Consider the following 22,805-nt stretch of genomic DNA (forward strand, 5'->3'; position numbering starts at 1 on the left):
CTTAGAAATCCATCATTGACCACACCAAAGTTAACACCACTTCAGACAGTGACCACACCACTTGAGTAAAGATTCAAGATCTTCACAAACCTCACTTTAAAACAAAGGCCGCCACCCACATTGGGCTCCTATTCTTCCTGCCCCCACTTCCTTGGTACCTAGACCTTCCCCACCGGCACCCCTGACTACTAGGGGTGGGTGAAGGGCACAGCATCTACAGGAAGACAAAGTATTATGGTACCAGACACCAAGCACATTACGTTCGCCCCTTCATAGAAGCCCTACACTTCCATAGTTTATGGGGTGGATAACTGAGACACAAGTCAATGATTCTCACTTCTTCCCAGGGCTGCAAGGTTACAAAACCCTACTCATGAAGAAGCCTATCAAGTTCTGAGCAGACTGACACCACCTCAGTCTAGCATTCCACAGGAGAATCCCAGGAGCCGAGATAACTAACGCAGATGGTCAAACCAACCATAATGTCTTCTCTTCCCAAACCCAATCAAATGTGGCAGCTGATGGCCACGAGAAACAAGTGGACAGGGCCTAAGCACGGCATCTGCCTTCCCCTGATAATGTTCTCTCTGACCTTGTAAGAAGGAACATGTATGGGAAACAAGGACTTCCACAAATCTTTGTGTCAGCCCCTCAACTGGCATCAGAGGCCAACTGGGTCATCAGGTCACACTCAGGCTCTTTAACCTTTCTGCTGTAATGTAGACCCACTGACGCAGGACCCCTGGCTGCTCTGCAAATAGATCATAGGACCTTAGAGCTAACATTGGAAGGGACTCCTGAGATTCTTTAGTCCAACCTCATTTTACAGAGAAGGAAACTGAGGCACAGGAAGGTTAAATCACACAGGGAGTGCAGAGATAGGATCTGAACCCCGGTTTTCTGACTCCAGAACCAGTGTTCTTTCTACATTGCCACTGTACTGCATCAACTAGAAGGGCCAGGAGAAGCCATGCCCTCTACAACTAGCCCAGCTACACCTAGAGCCCTACTAAGCACATGTATGGCCTGTAAGATGAAGCCAATGTGTTCACAGAATAAAACAACTGTCATTTAGATTGATTCACTTACAGGCCACCATGAGATTACTGGGGAACCCAGGAGCAGCCTGCTGTCCCTACCTAGAGGTCAGGAGAAGAGCTACTGGGTAGGGGCAGGGGTCAGTTCTGGTTCCTGACTTTGCAACAACAGACAATGCAGCTGCCAGCTTGAGGGACCAGAAAGTGTCAAATCATTTTATTCTTCTCATGTGTTTTTTAATTTTTTAATAAAGTTAAACAGTAAAACAAAAATTCACAAGCTTCCTCCCCTCCTCCCACCCCTTCCCCTACCCCACCCCCATCTTCAGCGCTGGTTCCCCGTCCTCCACCCCCACTCACAGACACAGAGGTATCCAACTGAGAAAATGAAACTGCTCTAAGTACAAGGAGACATGATGAAGGGAGAAGTCTAATTATGTCCGTATTCAAAATTAAAACGAGCACATCCGCATTCTCTGGGTTCTGAGTTGGTTGGTTTTATTCCCCCTTCTTTTAGCCAAACTGGAAAAAGAAATTCCCTGGACCTGATGCTGGAAGGGAAAAGGAACATTACTTTGTTAGTTCTCTGGTTCGGGTTCAGATCAGCTCCTCAGCTAGGGCACAGTCCCCTGGAGTGACTTGGGAGAGTAACCCTCTAGCGCTGAATAGAGGTTACCATCTGGTACAACCACCACCACCACGTCCTTCCCCAGAAGTGTTCTCGGAGAAGTCCTCTTGGCACTGAGGCAGAGGTGGTCTTAGCAGCCCTGAGACCTGAAACAGGCCTTCTGACTTAGCTACAAAGGGAGCAATGTCTGCTAGGAAGGAGTCTGCTCTATTTGCCCCACACCCACTGACATCAAAACCCATGAACAAAGTGGGAGACGTTAAATCAATGGAGAAGACAGCCCTTTACCCTTACCCTGATTCCCCAGCAGCAGTAGTCAAACTTACCTTCAAAGCTGAAACCCCCTGGACCACCGAAGAATGCCTTGAAGATGTTGTTGGCATCAAAATCTGGAAGGACAGGGCAAATTATATGAAAGGAGTAGAAAGGCAAGAAGGAGTCAAAATTGCTTAGAGAAAGTTCTCTATGACCTCCTAGTATCATCTCTCTCTATACCCAAACACACCACAATACACTGAAGACAGATACAGATGCAAGCTAAAATGCCAACCCCACCCCTTCCCTTACACAAGACTTCTTACTGCCTCTGCTTCTGTCCTCCATCTTGTTCCAAACCCGAATATAAATAAATATGTATGTGTACATATGTGTGCATATATGTATATATTAATTTACATGAATATAAATATTCACTCACTGAAGCTGCTTTATAAATACAAGGCCTTCCCCATGTACTTCATGAACTGCCTCCTCCAATTTTGCTTTCCTGATGTTAAGTACAGGATTCACCACCTACCCACACCCACCCACACACACACTCTACTAACCTAATGAGATTTGATGCCATTCTGTCTGATTTACTGGCAATATGCTCAAAGCTCACAACAGACTTACCACCCATGTTCATGCCCTCCTCATCCAGGTCTTGCCCACTGTCATAGCGAGTCTTTTTCTTGGGATCAGAGAGGATAGTGAAGGCTTCACCAACTTCTTTGAACTTCTTCTCTTCCTCCTTTTGAACTTCAGCACTGGCTCCACTGTGTCGATCTAAGATGGGGAGCAGGTGGGAGGAGGAATAAAAGCATTATTGGAATAAGGCTTGAGAAAACACAGCTGATGGTATAATCTGAGGTCTGACCAAACTTAAAGGACACAAACTGTGGTTATGTAAAAGTCACAAGAGAATTGCCTTCCTTTGGCTCCCCCCAAGCACCTGTCTGGCCCTTTTCTCTTCCTACCTGGATGGTGCATTAAGGCCCTCTTCCTATAGGCTTTTTTGATTTCATCCTCAGATGCATTCTTGTCCACACCTAAGATTTTGTAGTAATCTTTCCTCTTGCTCTTCTTTAGTTCCAGCTGTGCATTTTTCAGGAGCTGCTTGTGTTCTGGAAGGAGACAAGCAGAATTAGTGGATAACCTTGACTCTGGTTTACAACACTGGAACCCTGCCCAGCTTGCCTGGAATCAGTTACAACAACTATGCCAAGGGCTTTTATGGAACTTTCTTCCAAAGAACTCAGAGCACATTCGTACCTATTCCATCTGTCCACATGCCATCCCTGGGAAAAGAGGGGTTATTATCTTTTCCCTTGTGCATATGCAAAAGTTGAGGCCCAGAAAGATAAGGTAACTTCCAAGTTGGAGGGGAGCCAGGATTAGGATACAGGTGCCCTGTCTCCCAGTCTAACAGTTCAGCACAATCCTAGATTGGTGTTCATGTGCACCATCACTCACCCTGAAACCAAACCGTGTCTATGTCTAGACGACAATGGAGAACACACAACCGTTCCTGAACCCCCAAGCAACCACCCCAAATTCCTTTACCTTTCGTTTTCTCTGTCTGATATACTTTTTCATAATCCCGTACTGCTTCTTCATATTGTTCTGTATCCATGTAACTGAGGAGGAAACAGAGGTCACTACAGTGTTGTAGACACAATGCAGTATGCATTCAACACGAGCTGTGACAGGAAACTTACGGGGAAAACCTGGTGCAGTCTAGGGCATACACTTAGGTAGGAGGTTTTATATTATAAAATAAAAACCCCAAATCCATTCCCCAGGGACAGAATTACCTGCCATTCTCCTGGAGCACAAGTCAGACAGGTCTCATGGCACCTGGGCTCCCCAGGCCAAGACCCACAAGCAAGGAGATGACTGTTCCTGGGGAAGGGAAAGGAAGGGAAGCTCCTTTACTGGAGGCATAGAGCCTCCAAAGAGGCAGCTACAAGGGCTAACTTAGGAGTAGCAGCACAAATGCTCCTGTTTAGGGAAAGAGAGAGATGGATCAAATAACCCTAGAATCCTTTCCATTTAGTTTTCTAGGTCTGGCTCAAGTTTTAAAGAGCCAGGCAACCCCCAGGAGGCCAGAAGGTTCTGATCTCAGGGAGTCATGTATGACATCTTTATTGTTAGACCAAAATTAGGGCCAGTGAGCAAACAGAAAGATAAATTCAACAGGCCAACTCAGTGGCTGGCTACTGCTCCTACTGGGCAAGTCATCAACCCTGAAAGACAAACGTGCTGAGACAAATGGAGAACATGAAGGATGAGGAGAATTCAGACTCTCTCAAGCACGAAGGAGTGGTGTCAAAGCTAAGGTCCTCTTCCTATCTCGTGGGTACTTGTGAGAGAAAGACAAAAGTGGATGGGATCTTCCATGACCTAATAAGATTGCTGGCACTAAAAGGCAGCATCGGTGACTGAGGAGAAACACAGCAGACATCAGTTGGGACACAGGACCAAAATGACCCTGTAACAAGGCACTGCTCCTACTGTGATTCAATTCAGAATACTACCATCATTTAAGTCTTAGTCTTTTAAGGAAGATTCAAACTGTCCCACCAAACTAAGTGTGGGGAAGGTATTACTGACAGAACTGGCAAAAAATAATACTGTAATTTTAAATACTTCTATTTTTATTAAGTGGTGACCAAACAGTACAAGAAACTAGTAGGAAAGTTACAGGGCAACAATTCTGAAGACATTAAGTACAACTCCTGAGCTGAGGAGCATCTAGGCACATAATTAAATTTGGAGATTATAAATGAAACTAAGTTAAGTAAACAGTGAAGGCAACATGCAAGCACGGAGAACCAAAGTCTCTCCAAGCCTGGGAGATAATTCTGATACAGTACAGAGAGTCTTCCTGTTAGGGACAAGAAACAGATCTCTAGGCTAAGAAAAAAACAACAAAAAAAGATAACTCAGCCAATTGTGTTAACAAGGATAATTTCTGCTAATTTGGATGGATCTAAAAGGCAAAGCTATGATGAGAACAAGATGATTTTGCTCCTCCCTCAAAGACAATTATTTATGGCAAAAGCAATGTCCTTAAGAATTCCTTGAATCAGTATACAGAGATAGGTGTCAAAATGTGATCTAATGGTCCTCAATAATCCTTGGGATGGTTATTTGTTGCCATGATCATGCTTTGGGAATTTAATTTAATATAAAATGGACTATTCCCTTCTTCATTTCTCCTTTTTAGAATTCCTACTTTCTTTCAATACTCAGCTCAAGCACCACATTCTACATGAATCCTTTCTAGAATTTCTCCAGCTACTCTAGATCAGCTATTCTAGTTCTAATTCCCCATTCCAGAGATGCCCTGTCCTTGTTCTAATCACTTTATATCTATTTTGTATATGGACTCGTTTGTTGTTTCTGACAGAATGTAGGCTCCTTGAGGGCAGGGACTGTTTCATTTTTGTCTTTGTTATGACAGGACTTAACAGAGTCCTGGTACATAGTAGGTGCTTAATAAATGCCTGTTCGTTGAATAGCTAAACAAATGCCTTCTTCATTAGTATCTCATTAAAATCGTCAATATTCCCAATAATTCTAATGACAGCACTTGCACAATTGTCTGTGTGTGTATAGTAGTAGCAAGCTGAATGACAGGTAGTGCATGAGGTCTTATGCCTCAATGAAGAATTCCATGAAACAATGAAGTTTAAGAATCACTATCTAATACATACATACATTTATATGTATGGACAATAAATATTGTCCTTTTCCTCTTGCTAGGAAAGAAAAAAAACCACTGTGCATGTGAGGAATCATTACCATTACCACCACCACCACCACCACCACCATCATCATCATCACTCTTGGCTCTACACCAGTTACATCAGAATAGAGCCTGAATCACGTGACTGACGGTGATATGGAAATGCCTTCCTCTGGAATATTTAAAAATAAGAAACTCCCTACTAGGAAGAATTAGATGTGTCCTGTCTACAAGGGACAGGGATGAACAAGATAGATTCCTAAAACCATAGAATTCTGTCCTTTTACTGATTTGAGAAATTAAGTTCAGAGGTAAACATCATGACCTTCTGAAATCAAAGTGCTACTTTTTCTCACCCAAGACAGGTTAGATATCAGCATAGCTCTCATTTATCTCCAGTTTCTGGGAAGGAAGAGAGATAGCCAAGAAGGGAAGGAAGAGAAAGAAGGAAAGGGTGGAAAGAGAAGGGGGAAGGAAGGAGAGAGAAGAAGGAAGGGAAAAGGAAGCAAATAAGCATTTATTAAGCAACTACTATATACCACATACTGTACTAAGTATTTTAAAAATGTTATCTCATTTAATGTGAACAACAACCCTGAGAAGTAGGTGCTATTACTCCCATTTTACATTTTAGGAAACTAGCAATTAGACGTTAAGTGACTTGCTCAGGACCACACACACAGCTACTAAGTGTTTGAGGCTAGACTGAAACTCAAGTCTTCCTGAATCAGGCCTAGTGTTCTATCCACGGTGCCGCCTCAAAGTAATCAAGGTAAAGGGTAGACAAGTAAAATACAAAGCAAAATCTCCAAAGGAAATTGTTTTAGATGCAACAAAAGGGATTTGAGTCAGGTATCAAAGGAGAGTTACTATGAGGATATTCTGAAGCTACTGACTTCATTTTTTATATTAAACAAATATTTATAAAGCCCCTACTACATGCTATGTAATATGCACTGGAAATATGAAGATAAAAACAAACCAGCCCCTGTTCTCAAGGAACTTATGCTGTACTGGAGGTGGGGTAGGGACACATGTACAAGGTACAATATATGCAAAGAAAATACAAAGTTGTTTCCAGAGGGAGTACACTAGCAATTAAGGGAATCAGAATGGGCTGGTTATAGGAGGTGTCACTTGAGCTGACCTTTGAAGGAAGCCGGGGATTGTATGCAGTGGAGGTGAAGGAATGCATTCCAGACATGGGGGACAGCCTATGCAAAGGAAAAGAAGAGAGAAGAAATGTTATGTACAGGGAACAAGAAAGCTAGTTTGGTTAGACCACAGAGTGCATAAAAGGGAGTAATGTGCCATAAGCCCAGTAAGGTAGAGTGGAGTCAGATTATAATGGATTTTAAAAGTCAGAGAAATTAGTATTTTATCTTAGAAGGAATAGAAAACTGTTAAAGCTTCACAGGCAGGGGAATGAGATGGTCACAACTGTGCTGAAGGAATGTCACCTTGGCAGCTATCTGGAAGATGGATTGGACAGAGAAGAGACTGGAGATAGAAGTCCAACTAGAAGGTTACTGAAATAGTCCAGTTAAGAAGTGATGAGAGTCTGAATTATGTTGTGATAACTGTGTCACAGAGAGTTGTGAAAGATATTGTGGAGGACTTGGCAAATGAATAATAAGGGATGAGAAGGAAGTGAAGTGTGATGGATGACTCCAAGCTTGTGAACTTGGGGGACTGAAAGGCTGGTGGTGCCCTCAACCGAAACAGGGAGGTTAGGAAGAGGGTAATTTTTTGGTGAAAAAGATGAGTTCTGTTTGGGTATTAGTTTAAGACGACCTTTGGGTTGTCCAATTGGAGATGTACAATAGGCAACTGGTGATACAGGAACTGAGTTTAGGAGAGACTAAACATGAATATATAAATCTGGCAGACATCTGTATAAAAGTGATCACTGACTCCATGACAGCTAAACAGGGTTGGGCAGTGGGTGGAAGGGAGGCCTAAAACTGGTCTCTGGGAGTATGTATACACAGAGAGGGTAGGAAGCGGCTGATCATGCAAAGGAGACTAAGAAACTAGCTGACAGGTAGGAGAACCAGGGATAGAGAAGTGGCATGAAACTCCTTGGAAAAGAGGGCCTGAGTAGACGACAGTCAGTGTCAAATGCTGAAGAGACGTCAAGAAGAATTGAGAAAAGACTGTTGGATCTGGTAATCGATATATCATTGGTAACTTTGCAGAGAATAGATTCAGTTGAGTGTTGAGGTTGGAAACCAGACTATAAGGGAATGAGATGTGATTATGAGGTGAGAAAGTAGGAGCAATGGGTGCAGCTAGTTTTTTCTAAGAGTTTGTGATAGAAAATAGGATATACGAGGATAGGTGATGGAATGGTAGGATCAAATGAAGATTTCTTGAATATGTGGAAGGCCTATACATGTTTTTAAGCAGTAGGAAAGAACCAATGGATAAGGATAAATTGAAAATTAGGGAGACACGGGATGAAGGAGAAAGCTCATGGAAGGTATGGGGTCAAGGAAATAACTCTCTACCGAACTGGGAATTTATAAGGCTCCTCCAAAATTGGAGTAAATGAACAGAAAGTGTGTAATGATGCTGAAGTCATCTGAACCATAGTATTAGAGAGAAGGAGCTCTTAAAAGATGACCTCAATTTGTTCACTGAAGTATGAGAAAAGGTCTCTGCTGAAGGGTAGGGATGAAAGTGGTAGAGTTGGCTTGAGGTGAGACCCAGGGAGCTTGTGCAATCTCCTCCACTGAAAGTCTAACAATCCCATCTACAGACAGAGGAGGAACCACATAAACTCAGTAAGGTCTAATTTATTATCTAAAATGCAACTGTCATGAAACTGAACACTCTGTAACTCCCTCCTAAGAAGAAATGAGAAAACCCATACCCCCTACCCCAAACCCACTTTGTAGAGGTGGAGCACTGCATATATTATCAGACTTAGCTGATGCCTTGGTTAGAAAACTTAAAAGCTTTCTTTTCCTCCTTTTTTCCTTTTTTCCTAAAGGACATCTTACTGGATGGGGAGAGGAGGCAAATATTCAACAACGAAGGTGATGTAAAGCCAAAATACATTATAAAGATTTAAAAAATAATAACCCAAAACTATACCAACAATAAAATGCAACTCGCAGAAGGGGCTGCTGGAGGCTCCCAAGAGTTCTTGCCCCCATCAGGAAGAGGGCTCCTCACTCACCATTGTGCTCTTCTCAGGTAGGCTTTGATGTATGTGTCATCCAGCTTTACCGCATTTGTACAATCTTCTATTGCATCATCTAGTTTCCTAAGCTTCAGGAAAAAGACAGCAGTCACATCTCACTTTCTTGGCCAGTTGGGGCCAAGCATGATGTCAGAATACTGGGTAAGAGGAACAGGCACACTCAGTCTCTAATTATCACATCTGCTTTCAGTGATTAGAAAAACCAAGTAGAACATTTCTCCTCCTTTACCAGGATTAGCCTGGGGGCCAAGAACAACTAAGGACTAGATCCTAAGCATCCAACATAAGGCCCATGGGCCAAATGTAACCTGTTTGACCCTAGGGTACAACCTGCCGGAAACTTTTAGACAAACTGATCTTCCACCTAGTAAGTTAGTACACCTGAACTAGTAGGCTAGTAGGGCACCTCTAACCCTCTGTCAGAGATCATGCTAGCACATCTGGATTAATTAACAAATGTAATTAGAGCTATATGTAATTCATCATGTAATCAAACTGAACACATGACCCATTCCTGAAAAACCTGTATGGTCCTATCTCTCCTATCCTATGACTGGACTCTGTTATATTAGTACCAATGCCTGGGTAAGAAAAAAACATTGGGCCTATTAGAATTACCCCTACCCCACACTCTTTTAGAGGAACACAGGTCCAGAAGCATGTGTTCTTGGAGAGTGCAAGTTCCCAGATGAAAAGAACTGTGTTTTTTCATTTGCTTCCTATGGTGCATAGGGCATGGTAGACATTCAATCCACTGTAAACACCTAGCACTGTGGTATGTGATATACAAAGGCAAATAAACTGAGAACACCTGAAGCTCCAATTCCCCCAAATAGTATCTGGAAAGGAGACAACAACAGCTCCTCACACTTCTGGTAGCACCTGAAGATTTACGAAGCAGTCTCTTACCAAAAGCCCTGTGAAGTCAATAGTGTAAGGATTACCATCAAAATCATTGTACAGACAAGGAGACTGGGATTCAGAGAGCTGAAGGAGCCCATGGCTGCATGGCCAGCTAGAGAGTGGTGCAACTAAGGTTTCTGAACTCTTTCCACTACACCACAAAGCCTCCCATCAAGGACGCATAAAAGCCGCAATGTGTCATTTTTTAAAACCTTCAACCATACTTCGCTAGGTGCTCAAAGTGAGAGATCCTGAAATGGACCAACTGGGAGAGTCTCCCTCTGGGAGACTTAGCTGTTTTTTTCCAAACTGTTCCCCACAGGCCTTCCACCTACCAAAGTGGGGCAAGCAAAGCAAAACCTGTAACCTCCTGACCACAGGAAACCCCCAACAAACCACATGAGTACCTCCTCTAAGGCAGCTATCTCTACTCCATTTGGGCAATCAGGGAGTGGGTTCCCACGCTCCTCAGAGGAGCCCTCAGTCCCTGGCATGTCTCTATAACTCCATGGCCTAAGTGCTTACCTTGGCGTTAACTGTCCCCCGATTACAGTAGAGTTTGGCGTTTGTTTTTATGTTGTTAGGATCGATCCCCAGGGCCTCTGTGTACAGTTCATATGCTAGTTTGTAATTCCCGTCTTTAAATGCTTTGTTGCCATCCTCTTTTTTTGCTTTGAGCGCTTTGGCATTCTAAAGGAAGAAGCAGGGGATGAGTCAGTTGGGCCTGTGGGGGCATGGTTAGCTGGAACACTACACTAGCAGACATTTCCGGTCCCTCGTATACACTGGTTGGCAAGCTGTCATTTCCATTAGAAAATTCTATGTTTCAGTCAAACAGGATTAATCTCTATCTACTTTTCTTGTCCTGTCTGTCATGATCCTCCAGCTGTTTCTGACATTTTCCATGCCTGAAATGAACTCTTCTCCCTCCCTTCTCTGTTGAATCCTTTCCTTACTTCACTCCAACTCACATGCTGCTTCTTCCATGAAACACCCCACCTATCACCAGATGAAAGGAATATCAAATTCACTTAGCATTTTTCCTGCATCTGTCTCCCCCATCACATTCTGCATTATATCGTACTTGACTATGTGTTAGGCCTGAGGGGGTACACCCCTACCCACCCACCCATCCACCCAAGGTTAAATGACAAGATCTTTGAAGTCAGGGACTGTCATTTTTCATTTTGATTCATTTCATATCCAGTGCCTAGCACAGTATCTTGAATGGAATGGGTGATTAATAAATATCTGTTGAATTTTTAAAAAGACTGTTCCAAATCCCACAATTTAAGGCCTCCCCACCCCTGCTTTTTACTTCTCCTCTTTAAGCCATCTCATTTTTCACTTGTACTTTCTGCATGAGTTTGGAGATAGGAAAAAAAAAGATATAAATTCATATTCATCTATCTGGCTACTTACCTCACATCACAGGAGAGAAGACTAAAATGAAGCTTTGGGGCTAAGTGTGGATTTCAATTCTCTTCATGTTCCCTCTTCCCTCAGCCCCATTAAGCATGACACTTCTTCTTCCACCCTTGGATGCCCAGGGGCTGAAGCCCCACAGTGAACTCAAATAACTGTTTTTCAGTTCAGGAAAAGACTCACTTATATGCTATAAGGACCCAGAGAGTAATCAGTCCCTAGCAAACTTTTTTCTAATTGTTTTTGGGTGTCAAAAAATGCCTGAATTACAGTAACCAAAAGACCTAGTTCTTCAGAAGAGCAGTGTAAAGGGCCAATATACTCCCCTTAAGTTCTAGTCACTGTCCTCTTAATCCAAGTGCCTCCCACTCTGACTAGCTTGTTTATCAAACAGACAAGCTACCTTTCCCACCCTGAACTACGTGCCCTAGGACTTACTCTGCAGGCAAGACAAGCCTTCTCATGGTCTGGGGCCATCCTGAGGGCCTGCACAAAAAACTGAACTGCTTTCTCGATACAGTCTTCATAATAAAGGCACAGGCCTCGCACGTACAGTGCATCTGCATTGGTGGAATCCATCCGTAAAATGTCACTGTAATGGCCAAAAAGGGGCAAATTCAGATTTGGTTTAATGTGACCTACCCCTGCTACAGATTTTAGCTAGAACCTACATTAAAACCAGACATGGCTCATTTATAGCCAAAGTTTTCAAGGACTCACACTTAGTGCTGTAAATGCTCAAGAGAGGATACACGAAAAGTTCCTCCAGTAGGATTCCCTAGAACTATTACTAAAAAACTCCAAAGTACCCCTCCCCAAGTCTCCAATCTGCCAGAACAGCTTAACTCACTCTTTATTCAGTGCATTTCAGTAATGAATATAATTATATATCTTTGTTTCATTGACCTCATTTCCCCAGACAGTAAGTATCCTGACGGCAGGGACCAGAGTCACTCTTAATATATACCTCAATTTCATGCATGCGTGTATGCATATGTGTGTGTGTGTGTGTGTATGGGTATAGGGATACATAGATATAGATATGTATATATCTATATACCCCCCTCCCATAGTTCTTGTGGGCATTCAAATATTGATTGACTTCTGCCCTTAAGCCCCAAATCAGTCCTAATTATAGATAGTGTCCTCAGCCAGATAAGAACCATACCGTCCAAAACGACAACTCATTTCCAGGAAGCCAAGTATTTAAGGCAATCCATGGGATTCCAGAGTGGAATGTGCTTGGTGTTATACCTGGCTACAGACTGTGCTTCTGGATAGCGACCCAATAATGCTAAACACTCTGCCTTGAGGATTTTGAAGCGATGACAAGCAGGGGCAAATTCCAAGGCTCGGTCCATGCAAAAGACAACCTGTAAGGAGGAAGAAGGGAGATGAAGTCCTTCAGCTCAGGCTTCTGAGGCACTTCCAGTTCAGCTTGGTCAAAGATACTGGATTAGTTGGTTAAAACCCAAAGGGGAGAAGAAAACACAAAGCAAGTTTCTTTAGCCTATTTATCAGATATGGGGGGAAAAATCCAATCCTATGCACAGAAGCATTAATCTATGCACATGAAAAAACAATGTAACTGGGAAGGTATGATACTAAATAATCATGCAACTCATTCCCATCCAAATATGGTATGGAAGTTACATCTACTATCCATAGGAGCCATGGTTATTTTATTGAAGCTGTGCTTTCTTCCCTATAATTCCAAAAGGATTCAATCCTAAGTGGGCAGTTTCAATTCTACTTCAGGACACATAAACACCAACCAAATTATAGCTCATTTTGACATGGATTTGGACAAACTATGTGTAAGATCACATGTCCAAAATGCAACTACATAGAATAACTGAATGAAGTTTCATATTTTATAAGTATCTAGTATATGACAGGGACTGTGCTAGGCTCTACAAAGACAAAAATACAAAGACACAAAGATATAAAGACAAAAATCAAACAGTCCTTGCCCTCAAGGAACTTGTAATCTACTAGGGGAAACAATACATACACCGTTATATAAACACAAAATCACGTGGGAGAGGGAGAGACACATAGTAAATACTCAGTAAAAACCTGCTGGCTGGTTGGCTGAGTCTTTTCCAATCTCTGCAAAGGCACAGAGTCAGGAGATTAATGTCATGTACAGGAAACAATAAGTGAGTCAGTGGCCCACAGAGGATATGAAAGGGAATAATCACATGAAATAAGCCTGGAAAAGTGGGCTAGAGTCAGATTGTGATGGGGCTTTAAAAGCCCAATAGAGGAGTTTGGATCTGATCTGTGAGGCAAGAGGGAGTCATTGGAGTCTCCTAAGCAAGGCAGCAACATGTGATACCTGTACTTTAGAAATATCTCTTTGACAAATGTGTCAATGATAGATTGGATAAGAGAGAGACTGGAAGTAGGGAGACCAATTAGAATGCTGCTGTAATAGTTCAAGTGAGAGGTGATGAGATCCCAAACAGGGAAGAGGCTAAGTGAAGCAAAGGAAGGAGAGAAATGGGAAACGTGGAGATAAAATTGACAACTTGATTAGATAAAGGGCGAGGAACAGTGAAAGGTCAAGGATAACTCTAAGGCTGCAAAGCAGGGTGGCTAGAAGGATGAAGGGACTGCCAAACAAAATAGGGAAGTTAGGAAGAAAGGGAGGTTGGGGGGGGGGGAAGAACTCAGTGTCCTTGGACAGGCTGAATTTGACATAATAATAGGGCATCTAGTGTAACAGACAGTGATGCAGGCCTAGAGCTCAGGATAGAAACTAGGGCTGGATAACATGGCAACCAGTCTTGTTTCCCAGAATCATCATTATAAAGGGATATAGCTATATTTTTATTCTTTTTCTAGAAACCTACTAGAAACATTTTCTTCTACTTTTATCTTTGCCAGGCCAAAGTCACACACTCCTAATCTGTTGGGAGGCATTTAGCTCTAGAATGCATGCATTTAAAGAGATTTAACTTGGAAAATAATTTTCTCCCCAAGGATAACTGTCACAGAAGAAAATGAGAGCAGAGAACCCTGGCTCCCTACAAATATCTAATTATGGGGACCACAGATATTATACAGAGCTTAAGTTCAAGAACCTGAAAACAGGGAGGCAGTATAAACTTCGGTCTTCCCTGTTCAGAAGAAGTTGATAATTAAGGACAAGGCTATGCTCAGCAAAATCAACCAATAAGATACAAATAACACACTTTAAGATTCAAGGTCATAAATTATCATCCTGAGGACAAACTTCATGTTTCAGATTTTTAGTCGTACAAGGAGTCATAATGTCACATTTTTTTCCTCAACTGGGAAAAGAACGTAGCAAAATGAAGGAAAAAAGAATGCTCAATTTTCAGTCAGCAGCCATGCTAATTAATACCTTCAGGAGAAGTCTGGAGGACCTTAGGTAGGAAACAATTCTGCTAACAGTGGTGACTGGGGAGTGTCAGTCAGAGGCTCTGCATTTCTCTTCCCGGCCCCCCATGACCAGAGACAGCTGCAGGCAAAGAAGATCTTTGTTTCTTTCAAGGTCATTTGTTCCCCCTGCCAGGATCATAATTCCTCATTTGTGACATCACCATGAGACACAGTGGGGAGGGCTGGGATGTCACAAACAGGGGATTCTGGCTCCAGGGTGGGCAAGAACAAGTAAAAACCCAAGCAAGCCCCCTTCAGAGACAAAGCTCTTGTATCTGCTCTGCTGGAGGAGGGAGCAAATCTCAGAAAGCACTGACAAGAGGCTGACTCCTTTCCCAAATAACTCATGAATCATAAAGAGGGACAGTAGCTCTTTAAATCAACAGGCAGAGAAGAGGTTTTAGTGTATTGATGCCTAAACCCTACATACAGAGACCAGATGTTTTTTCCCAAAGACATGCCTTTGGTATTAAATGACATATGGAGCCAACACCAACAACTATATTCTATGTTTCAGGCATGGTAAAAACTCTAACATAGTTCTTTGGGCTTGGGGGAATGAGGGGGAATAGTCATTTCTCTAAGAGAAACACTTTGTAACATTCTTTCCTCCAACTTGGAAACATCTTATTCCCTATTAATAATTAGTCCATACCAGTCACTCTTCTTAGAAGGAGTGAAGGGCAAGACTGAAAATAGGGCTGGCATTAATGTCATCTCCTCTGGTTAATTTCATTGCAAGAACCAATACATGGTGGGCTCCATAAATAGACAGAAGTATGCTTCTGTGAATAAGGCCCAAGACCAAATAAATGGTCATATGTCTAAGTTATAAAAGAAGTCCCTCCCAACTTCTATGTAGCAACTTTTATTTAGTCAAATGTGGATTATCTGAAGCACTTTTTAAAGCCTAGTCTGGCTTCATGCTTTTAAAACACCTCGTCCTATCATCAGACTGAATACATTCAGATAATACAAACTCTTTTAATTAGTAAACTAAAGAAAATGTAATTAGGAAAGTAAATATACTAAAAAGAATAATATGCTTTACCCAAAGCCATCTAAAAATGATTTCTGAATTATCTACATCACTATTCCTCTCAACCAGCATGAATCATTGGGAACTAATGAATGGCACCTGCCCCGAGAGAAAGGGCAAGATCAGATCTTACATTTGTATTCTTGTATTTTACCTTCCGATAGTCCCGTTTCTCAAAATCCATTTCAGCTATTTTCTCATATTCTAGGACAGCAGTGGCATTCTTAAACTAAAAGAAAATCAGAAAGGCTAAGTTTTTATGATGCCATATAATTAAACAACCTCAAAACGAGGCCAAAATAAATTCCTTCCTCCCCAAACAAACTGCCATGGTCTTTTTGCAACTCATGACACCTTGAAGCTTCATATTCATGAAGGTACAGAAGAGAGTCTCTGTAAGGAGAACCACAGGTCAAGCCCCATCCTTTATTTCAAAATATTTATGGCAGGAATGGGAAAATCAAGTCTCAGCACCAGCTCAAAAGTTTTAATATACAGCATATGGGTATTGCTGTACAACAGTATGAGTTAAAAGTTTCTAGATCTTCTTCAATTAAACAGCATCTAAACTGGTAGGAAGCAACTTAAGAGTCTCCACTAATCTGAACTGGATTTTAAGTCACATCTTAGAACACAATTTCCAACTTCTTGGAACCTTACATCAATCTTCTTGCTTTTTTAGAAAACAATACCATTTTATTTTCACTGAATACTGGAGTCTAGTATCTAGGCCAACTCCCTCATTTTACAAATGAGGAAACTTGAGGACTAGAAAAATGAACTGACTTGTCTAAGATCACATAGTTAGTCAGAGTTAATAATAGAAACAAGGTATCCCAGTCTAAGACTCCTTCTACTTGGCACTACTCTGTCTTTTCTGAATGATGCAGAACTAGACCCTACCTCTTGTTGTGCCTGAGTATTTCTGTGATCCAGTTCTAGAGCTTTTTGGAAGCAGCGACAAGCAGCCATAGCATTCCCCAGAGAAAGGTGACATTTGCCTTCTCGTAGATGACCCTAGAAGAAGAAGAGAGGTAATTAGAAAAAGAAAAAGGGGCAGAATATAGATCAGGCAGGCAGAAGTTAAAAAAACAAACAAACAAACAAATAAAACAACAGAAGACAAAGGCGAAATGCCCTCAACCCAAGCAACCCCAGCCTTCCTCAAATGACCCCATTACATACCCGGACAAAAGAGTCATCCAGCCTCACTGACTGCTGGGCATCTCCCAATGCTTCCCGGAATCTCCCCAGCATCATCAATGTGGCAGCTCGGTTACCGTAATAGCTAGCATTTTTAGGGCACATGTCTAAAGTGGGGGATGGAATATAAAACAAAGTATAGTACGGGTCATTGTTTCTGAAGCTCAGAGGGCTCCCCCACTCAGTTCTGTTTTTTGCTTCCTCTCAAACCAAAACAGTAATGCAGATACAATCTTTCGACCATCCATGATAATGGCCAAGAACCATGCCATAACCAGTGTAAAAAATAAGGTGTGTAATTAAAAAGTCTTGATACTTTACATGAGCACATGAATTTTTTTTAAGGGGGGGTGGGGAGAGGGATTTACTTTCCTAGTTATATATAGCTTAAATGAATATTAAAATGAATTTGTATTTATTGAGTACACCATCAGGTGGCACTGAGGGAAGGAATCTCAGCAGCATGCTGAATAAGAAAGAAGTGCCAATAAGAGATTGAAAATTTGCTGATAATGGGCTACACACAAATAACTAGGAGTTAACCATATTCACAAAAAGTATTTTCCAAGGCTAGCAATAAACTGACATTTGTCAGACTACCCTTCATCCCCAGCCCCATTCCCCTCCTAATAACAGTGACTTGTGAAGTTGGCCTGTCATTTGTCAAGATCAAGGAACCATCAACCTGGGTACTGATCTCTTCTGGACTCTCAACTACAAAGATCTCACAAAATACCATGATCAATGCACAAGGCAAATGCCACAGCTACATTACAGAGGTATTTTTTTTACCACTATTTTGGTTAAATTCCCTCCCCACCCCCGCCATTTTGGGATGTAGGAACCAAATAGTCTTTCTCACCTATGGCTTTTGTATAATAGTTATAAGCTTCATTGTAGTCTTTCTTGGCATAGTATGCATTTCCTTGTTCTTTGAAAGATTCTGCTTCCCTGAAATGGAAAAAGAGAAAAGAGAAAAAAAGACAGAATAAGAACAATACCAAGTGTCTAAACTTTATGAACTGGAAAGGATATAATAATATAGTACTCCAGGCACACAGAGTCAAAAATTGGTACAAGATCTAATGGACTTTCTAGTGAGAGGCTATGATGTACTTGGGCATTCTTTTTTGTAATTTAGCTACTTCAAACTAAATTAAGTAATCCTTCCCCCTCCCATGCTGGAGGGCTTCAGCATTCAGCATTCTCCTAAAATCATCTTCCCTTGGATTAGACAAATTTAGAAATTCCCTTATAGCAAGTGAATATTGGAGTTTATGCCTGTCTGCTCCCAATGCGTCACAACTGCTCTTTTAAAATGCTTTTAAAAAATCAATTAGCTGATTCCCCAATTCATCTTTAGGCCTACTGATTTTCCAGTGTGAAAAGAAAGGAAATATTTGTGGAATTTTAGTAAATTCCCCTTTTAATTTCACTCCTTTGTTGAAGGTCAGTAGTAAAAAGAAACTATTAAAGGATTCCCTTTTGACCAAACACAGTATAAAACTGGGCTGTATATTTATCAGTAAAAGTGCAAATGGAGCTGGGGAAACAGTAAACAGTTTATTAAATATCTACTATGTGTGTGTCTGGGCAAGAGGAAAGGGAGGGTCATATGCAAAGCTAAGACAGTCTGGCCCTTTAAGGTGCTTATAGTTTAATTGGTGGATTAAGCACACAAAAGCCTTATCCAGTCAAACCATCCCTCTTCATACTAAGCTGTTCCCACAATCCCTTCAAAGGATCCTGAGCTACTAGAGTATATCCACAATCCCATGGGTTTACTTTGGAATTAACTATTTAATTACAATATAGATTTTTTTTATTGGTGGGTGGGAGGTAGGTTCAGGTGTGCTATGTAGACTTTATATGCTAGTTTGTAATTTTCTGTAACAACTAGAGTAAATGCTTACTTGCATATGTTAAGCAGAAATACTAAGTACAGGGGACAGCTAGGTGGCGCAGTGGATAGAGCACTGGCCCTGAAGTCAGGAGTACCTGAGTTCAAATCCAGCCTCAGACCAAACACTTGACACTTACTAGCTGGTGACTCTGGGCAAGTCACTTAACCCCAATTGCCCCCCCCAAAAAAAGAAATACTAAGTACTATGAAAGATCAAAGACCAAAAGGGAGAAATTAATTGTGGCCGAAGGGTCTTTTTTTTGGGGGGGGGGGGAAGCATCAACTGGCAAGCCACCCATCTTTACTCTGTTGGCAAGGGCCATAACATGAAAAAATTGATAGAAAAGGAAAGCCTGAACTGTCCCATGTATAAATCTTCTTCCAGTGGGTCATACTGTACCCAATATCATAATACCCAAATAAGTAAGGGTCCCTACTATGGATACAGACTATAACAGCCAAGATTTCAGTTTCAGAAAGGAGCTACAGTACTCAAATTAAGGAAGTGGGACAAAATACAGAACACAAAAGGGCCTGTCCTTTGGGAGGTAACTTACCATTCCAAGGTTTTGGGGAAAAGGGGTGGTTAAACGACTTCAGAAGCAGAACCAATAATAATAGGGAACAAATTCCAAAGCAGTTATTTGTGTATTGTCAGAAGACACCCTAGATACCAGGTACAGAAACTACTGGGAGAGGAGAAGAGGCTCTGGACTGTCATTCATTTGGCCGAGAATGTGCCTTTCTTAGGAGAAACCAAAGACCACCCAATCAACAGGAACAGAACACGAAGAAGCAACTCTCTCTCTCTCTCTCTCTCTCTCACACACACACACACACACACACACACACACACACACACACACACACACAAACACACGCACACACACACACACAAAACGAGGCAGCCTCAAGAGCTGATCACACTGCTCTTTCTGCTCTTCTAAGAACTTCCCACAGCAACTGCTGGGCTTTTTGGGGATAAAACTCAAAAGCTTCTAGAGAAGGGTAAAAACTCTCTACATTGCAAAATACCATTATATCTAATGTAATAGGAGCAGAATACAGACTACTGTGGGTGAGGTAGTGTGGAGAATTAATCAAATCTAGAACACAAAACTGTTTATCATATTGAGCCAAACAATTAGAGCTCTACACCTAGTGTTCTCACCCATCATCTCATTTAATCTTCACGACAACCCTGTGAAGTAGGCAGTACAAGTACTATCCTCATTTTACAAAGAAGGAAAACTGAAGCTCAGAAAAGTTCATCAATTTGTCCAGGGTTTGAGAGTGGGTGAACCAGATACTGTTTCCATAAAAAATGAACTTGTATAAAGAAGGCAAAAGATTCAAATTTTAATTCGATAATGTTACCATGACAAAACAAGCAGAGTACATATATGTCAGGAATGCTCCATGTTAATATGGTCCTTTCTCTTTAAAATGCAAGATCTAGTGAACTGGTCTTACCTCCCCCGGGAAATGCATGTCATTTTAGTAAATGGTGAGTAGATTCCATTCTAGAACAAAGCGAGTAATGTGGAGTCAGCCCACAGCAGAAAGAACAAGAGGAATTCTGTTGTGACAAGTTAACATGTTTTTAACCCCACTCTCAACAGTTGGGCCATAATTAGACATTCCCACACAACTGCCTTATGAAAAAGAATTGTTTTCACTGAAACCTTGTTGATCAACAGCTGCCCAAACAACAGGCACTTGGTACTTTTACACCAAGTGATTATTATTATTTTTGCCTCCATGTTGTTCCCCAGTCTGACTTTCATTTTTAATTTTCCCACCAAATACATTCAGCTTTAGCTTGACCTGGCATCATAAGGAGTACATCTTCTGAATTCGGCATAGTAACAGCAGCAAGATCTGTATGATGCTACACTGGGAACTACCCAAAGATCAAATCTATTGAAGTCATGATTTAAGAGACTAGAAAATTTAAAAAAAACTTTTTTTATTCTGAATTTAGAGGACATCAAAATAAAACATTTCATATACTACACAGAACAGAAAGATTATGTCAGACTGTGAAAATGCTCTATTACAGCTTGATTTTTAAAAAAAAATAAGTAAAAATTCAACATGTTACTTTCAAAGCTATCCTCCTCATCTGTGCTTCCTCCTGAACTTCATTCTGTTCTCTTCTGCATTTAAAAAGATGTTTCACCCAGTGAAAATAAACATGATCTTTCAGGGAAGGAGATGGATATTCAACAAAATAGGGGACTTCCAAACCTTCCTGATAAAAAGACCAGAGCTCAACAGAAAATTTGATCTCCAAATAACAAGACTCAAGAGAGACATAAAAAGGTAACCGAGAAAGAAACAACAGGTTATTTATTAATAAGGGCAAACTTTTACATCCCTACAAGGAAAGATGACAACTGTAACCCTTGAGAACTGTTTTGTTATTACACCATGTTAAAGGGGTATACATAAAGGGGATGGCTATAAGTTGACTTTGATGTAATGATAAAAAAAAATCTAATCAAGTGGGTTAAATGGATCCAAGTAAGTGGATTAATCTGATCTAACTAAGAAAATGTACTGAGAGAAAAGGAAAGGAGGAGGCAGACAAGGGTAAACTACATTACAAGAAAAGGGCACAAAAACCTATTACAGCAGAAGGAAAGAAGGGAGGGAGATGAACATTGTTTGAACCTTACTCTCATCAGATTTGGCTTAAGAAGGGAATAACATAATCAGTTAGGTACTCATATTGATAGACTTAACCCTTCTCAGCAATACAAGGATCTAAGACATCTCCAAAGGCCTCATGATGGAAAATGCTATCCACATCCAAAGAACGAACTATGGAATTTGAATGCAGATCGAAGCATAGTTTTTGCTATTTTTTCTTCTTTTTTTGTGTTTTGCTTCCTCTTTCTGGTGGTTTCTCTTATTGCTTCTAATTCTTACTTTACAACATCACTGATGTGCAAATATGTTTAATAGGAATGTATATGTAGAACCTTTATCAGATTGCATGCTGTCTTGGGAAGGGAGGGGGAGAAAAATTTAAAACTCAAAAGCTTATGGAAGTGATTGTTGATAAATCAAAATAAATTAATTTTTAAAAAACTGTTTCAATGACCCTTTTTTAGCAACTTCATTGCTAGCTATTTTCTCCACCCTGAATAACCCTCCTCCCTACATAAAAATGAAAAACAATCTATATGACAAATAAGCATACTCAAGCAACACAAATCCATACACTTGCTGTGCCCCAAAATATGTGCCACTAATTCGGTAAACTGAGTCCTTTACTCTTCTGCCAGGAGATGGGCAAGCACCCTTTCTCAACAGTCCTTTAGAGCTGCTGATGGTCACTGCATTGATCAATGTGCTTAAGTCTTTAGAGGTTGTTTTTCTTTAAGGTGTTAACTGTATAAACTGTTCTCCTGGTTCTGCCTACTTCATTCAGCATCAGTTTATACAAGCCTTTTGAAATCACTTAACCCCAATTCACACACACACACACACACACAAAGAGCATACTCCACAATTTAAAATAAGTAAAATAAAAACAAAAAGCTTTTGTATGAGTAAAATAAATGAAGACCCAATTAGGAGAGAAAGGATGCAGTGGGGAAAATATTTGCATTGAATATCCTTATAAATCTGATAATGAAACTATAGGGCTTTGACACAAATATATAACCTCAAGAGATATTCCCTAGTAGTTAGCAAAGGATATTTACAGTTTTTAAAAAGGACTACAAATGACCACATGAAAATATTCTCCAAATCACCATCTATAAGAGAAATTAAAAATTAAAACAACTCCGAGGTTTCACTTCCAGCCATGCACACAGATGGCCAAAGGTGTCAAAGCAGGGAATTTAAAGGCACATTGATGGATGAACTGTTGGTGGAACTCTGAAGTGGCCTCACAGTTCCATTTTTGTTTTTTGTTTTTTTGGGGGAACTAGGCAATAGGGTTAAGTGACTTTCCCTGGGTCACACTGCTAGTATGTATCTGAAGTTGTATTTGAACTCAGGCACTCCCGACTCCAGGGCC

General features: G+C 41.0%; 1 protein-coding gene across 2 annotated transcripts in view; it reads right to left on the reverse strand.

Annotated features, from left to right (window-relative positions):
• Window positions 1-1,226: 1,226 nt before the first annotated feature.
• Window positions 1,227-22,805, reverse strand: part of DNAJC7 (DnaJ heat shock protein family (Hsp40) member C7) — a 29,992-nt gene continuing 8,413 nt past the window's right edge. For both annotated transcript variants that reach the window (XM_020972723.2, XM_020972724.2), the window contains exons 2-14: window positions 17,729-17,817; window positions 16,849-16,973; window positions 16,567-16,680; window positions 15,818-15,892; window positions 12,468-12,586; window positions 11,652-11,805; window positions 10,314-10,478; window positions 8,862-8,953; window positions 3,490-3,563; window positions 2,904-3,050; window positions 2,560-2,712; window positions 1,992-2,054; window positions 1,227-1,588 (exon numbers count right to left, since the gene is read on the reverse strand). In XM_020972723.2, the coding sequence (XP_020828382.1) occupies window positions 1,551-1,588; window positions 1,992-2,054; window positions 2,560-2,712; window positions 2,904-3,050; window positions 3,490-3,563; window positions 8,862-8,953; window positions 10,314-10,478; window positions 11,652-11,805; window positions 12,468-12,586; window positions 15,818-15,892; window positions 16,567-16,680; window positions 16,849-16,973; window positions 17,729-17,817 (1,408 nt within the window). In that variant the 3' untranslated portion in view covers window positions 1,227-1,550. The remainder of the gene's footprint in view (window positions 1,589-1,991; window positions 2,055-2,559; window positions 2,713-2,903; window positions 3,051-3,489; window positions 3,564-8,861; window positions 8,954-10,313; window positions 10,479-11,651; window positions 11,806-12,467; window positions 12,587-15,817; window positions 15,893-16,566; window positions 16,681-16,848; window positions 16,974-17,728; window positions 17,818-22,805) is intronic.

Source organism: Phascolarctos cinereus, unplaced genomic scaffold, assembly GCF_003287225.1.
Source record: "Phascolarctos cinereus isolate Bilbo 61053 unplaced genomic scaffold, phaCin_HiC Scaffold_5;HRSCAF=322, whole genome shotgun sequence".
Lineage (NCBI taxonomy): Eukaryota > Metazoa > Chordata > Mammalia > Diprotodontia > Phascolarctidae > Phascolarctos > Phascolarctos cinereus.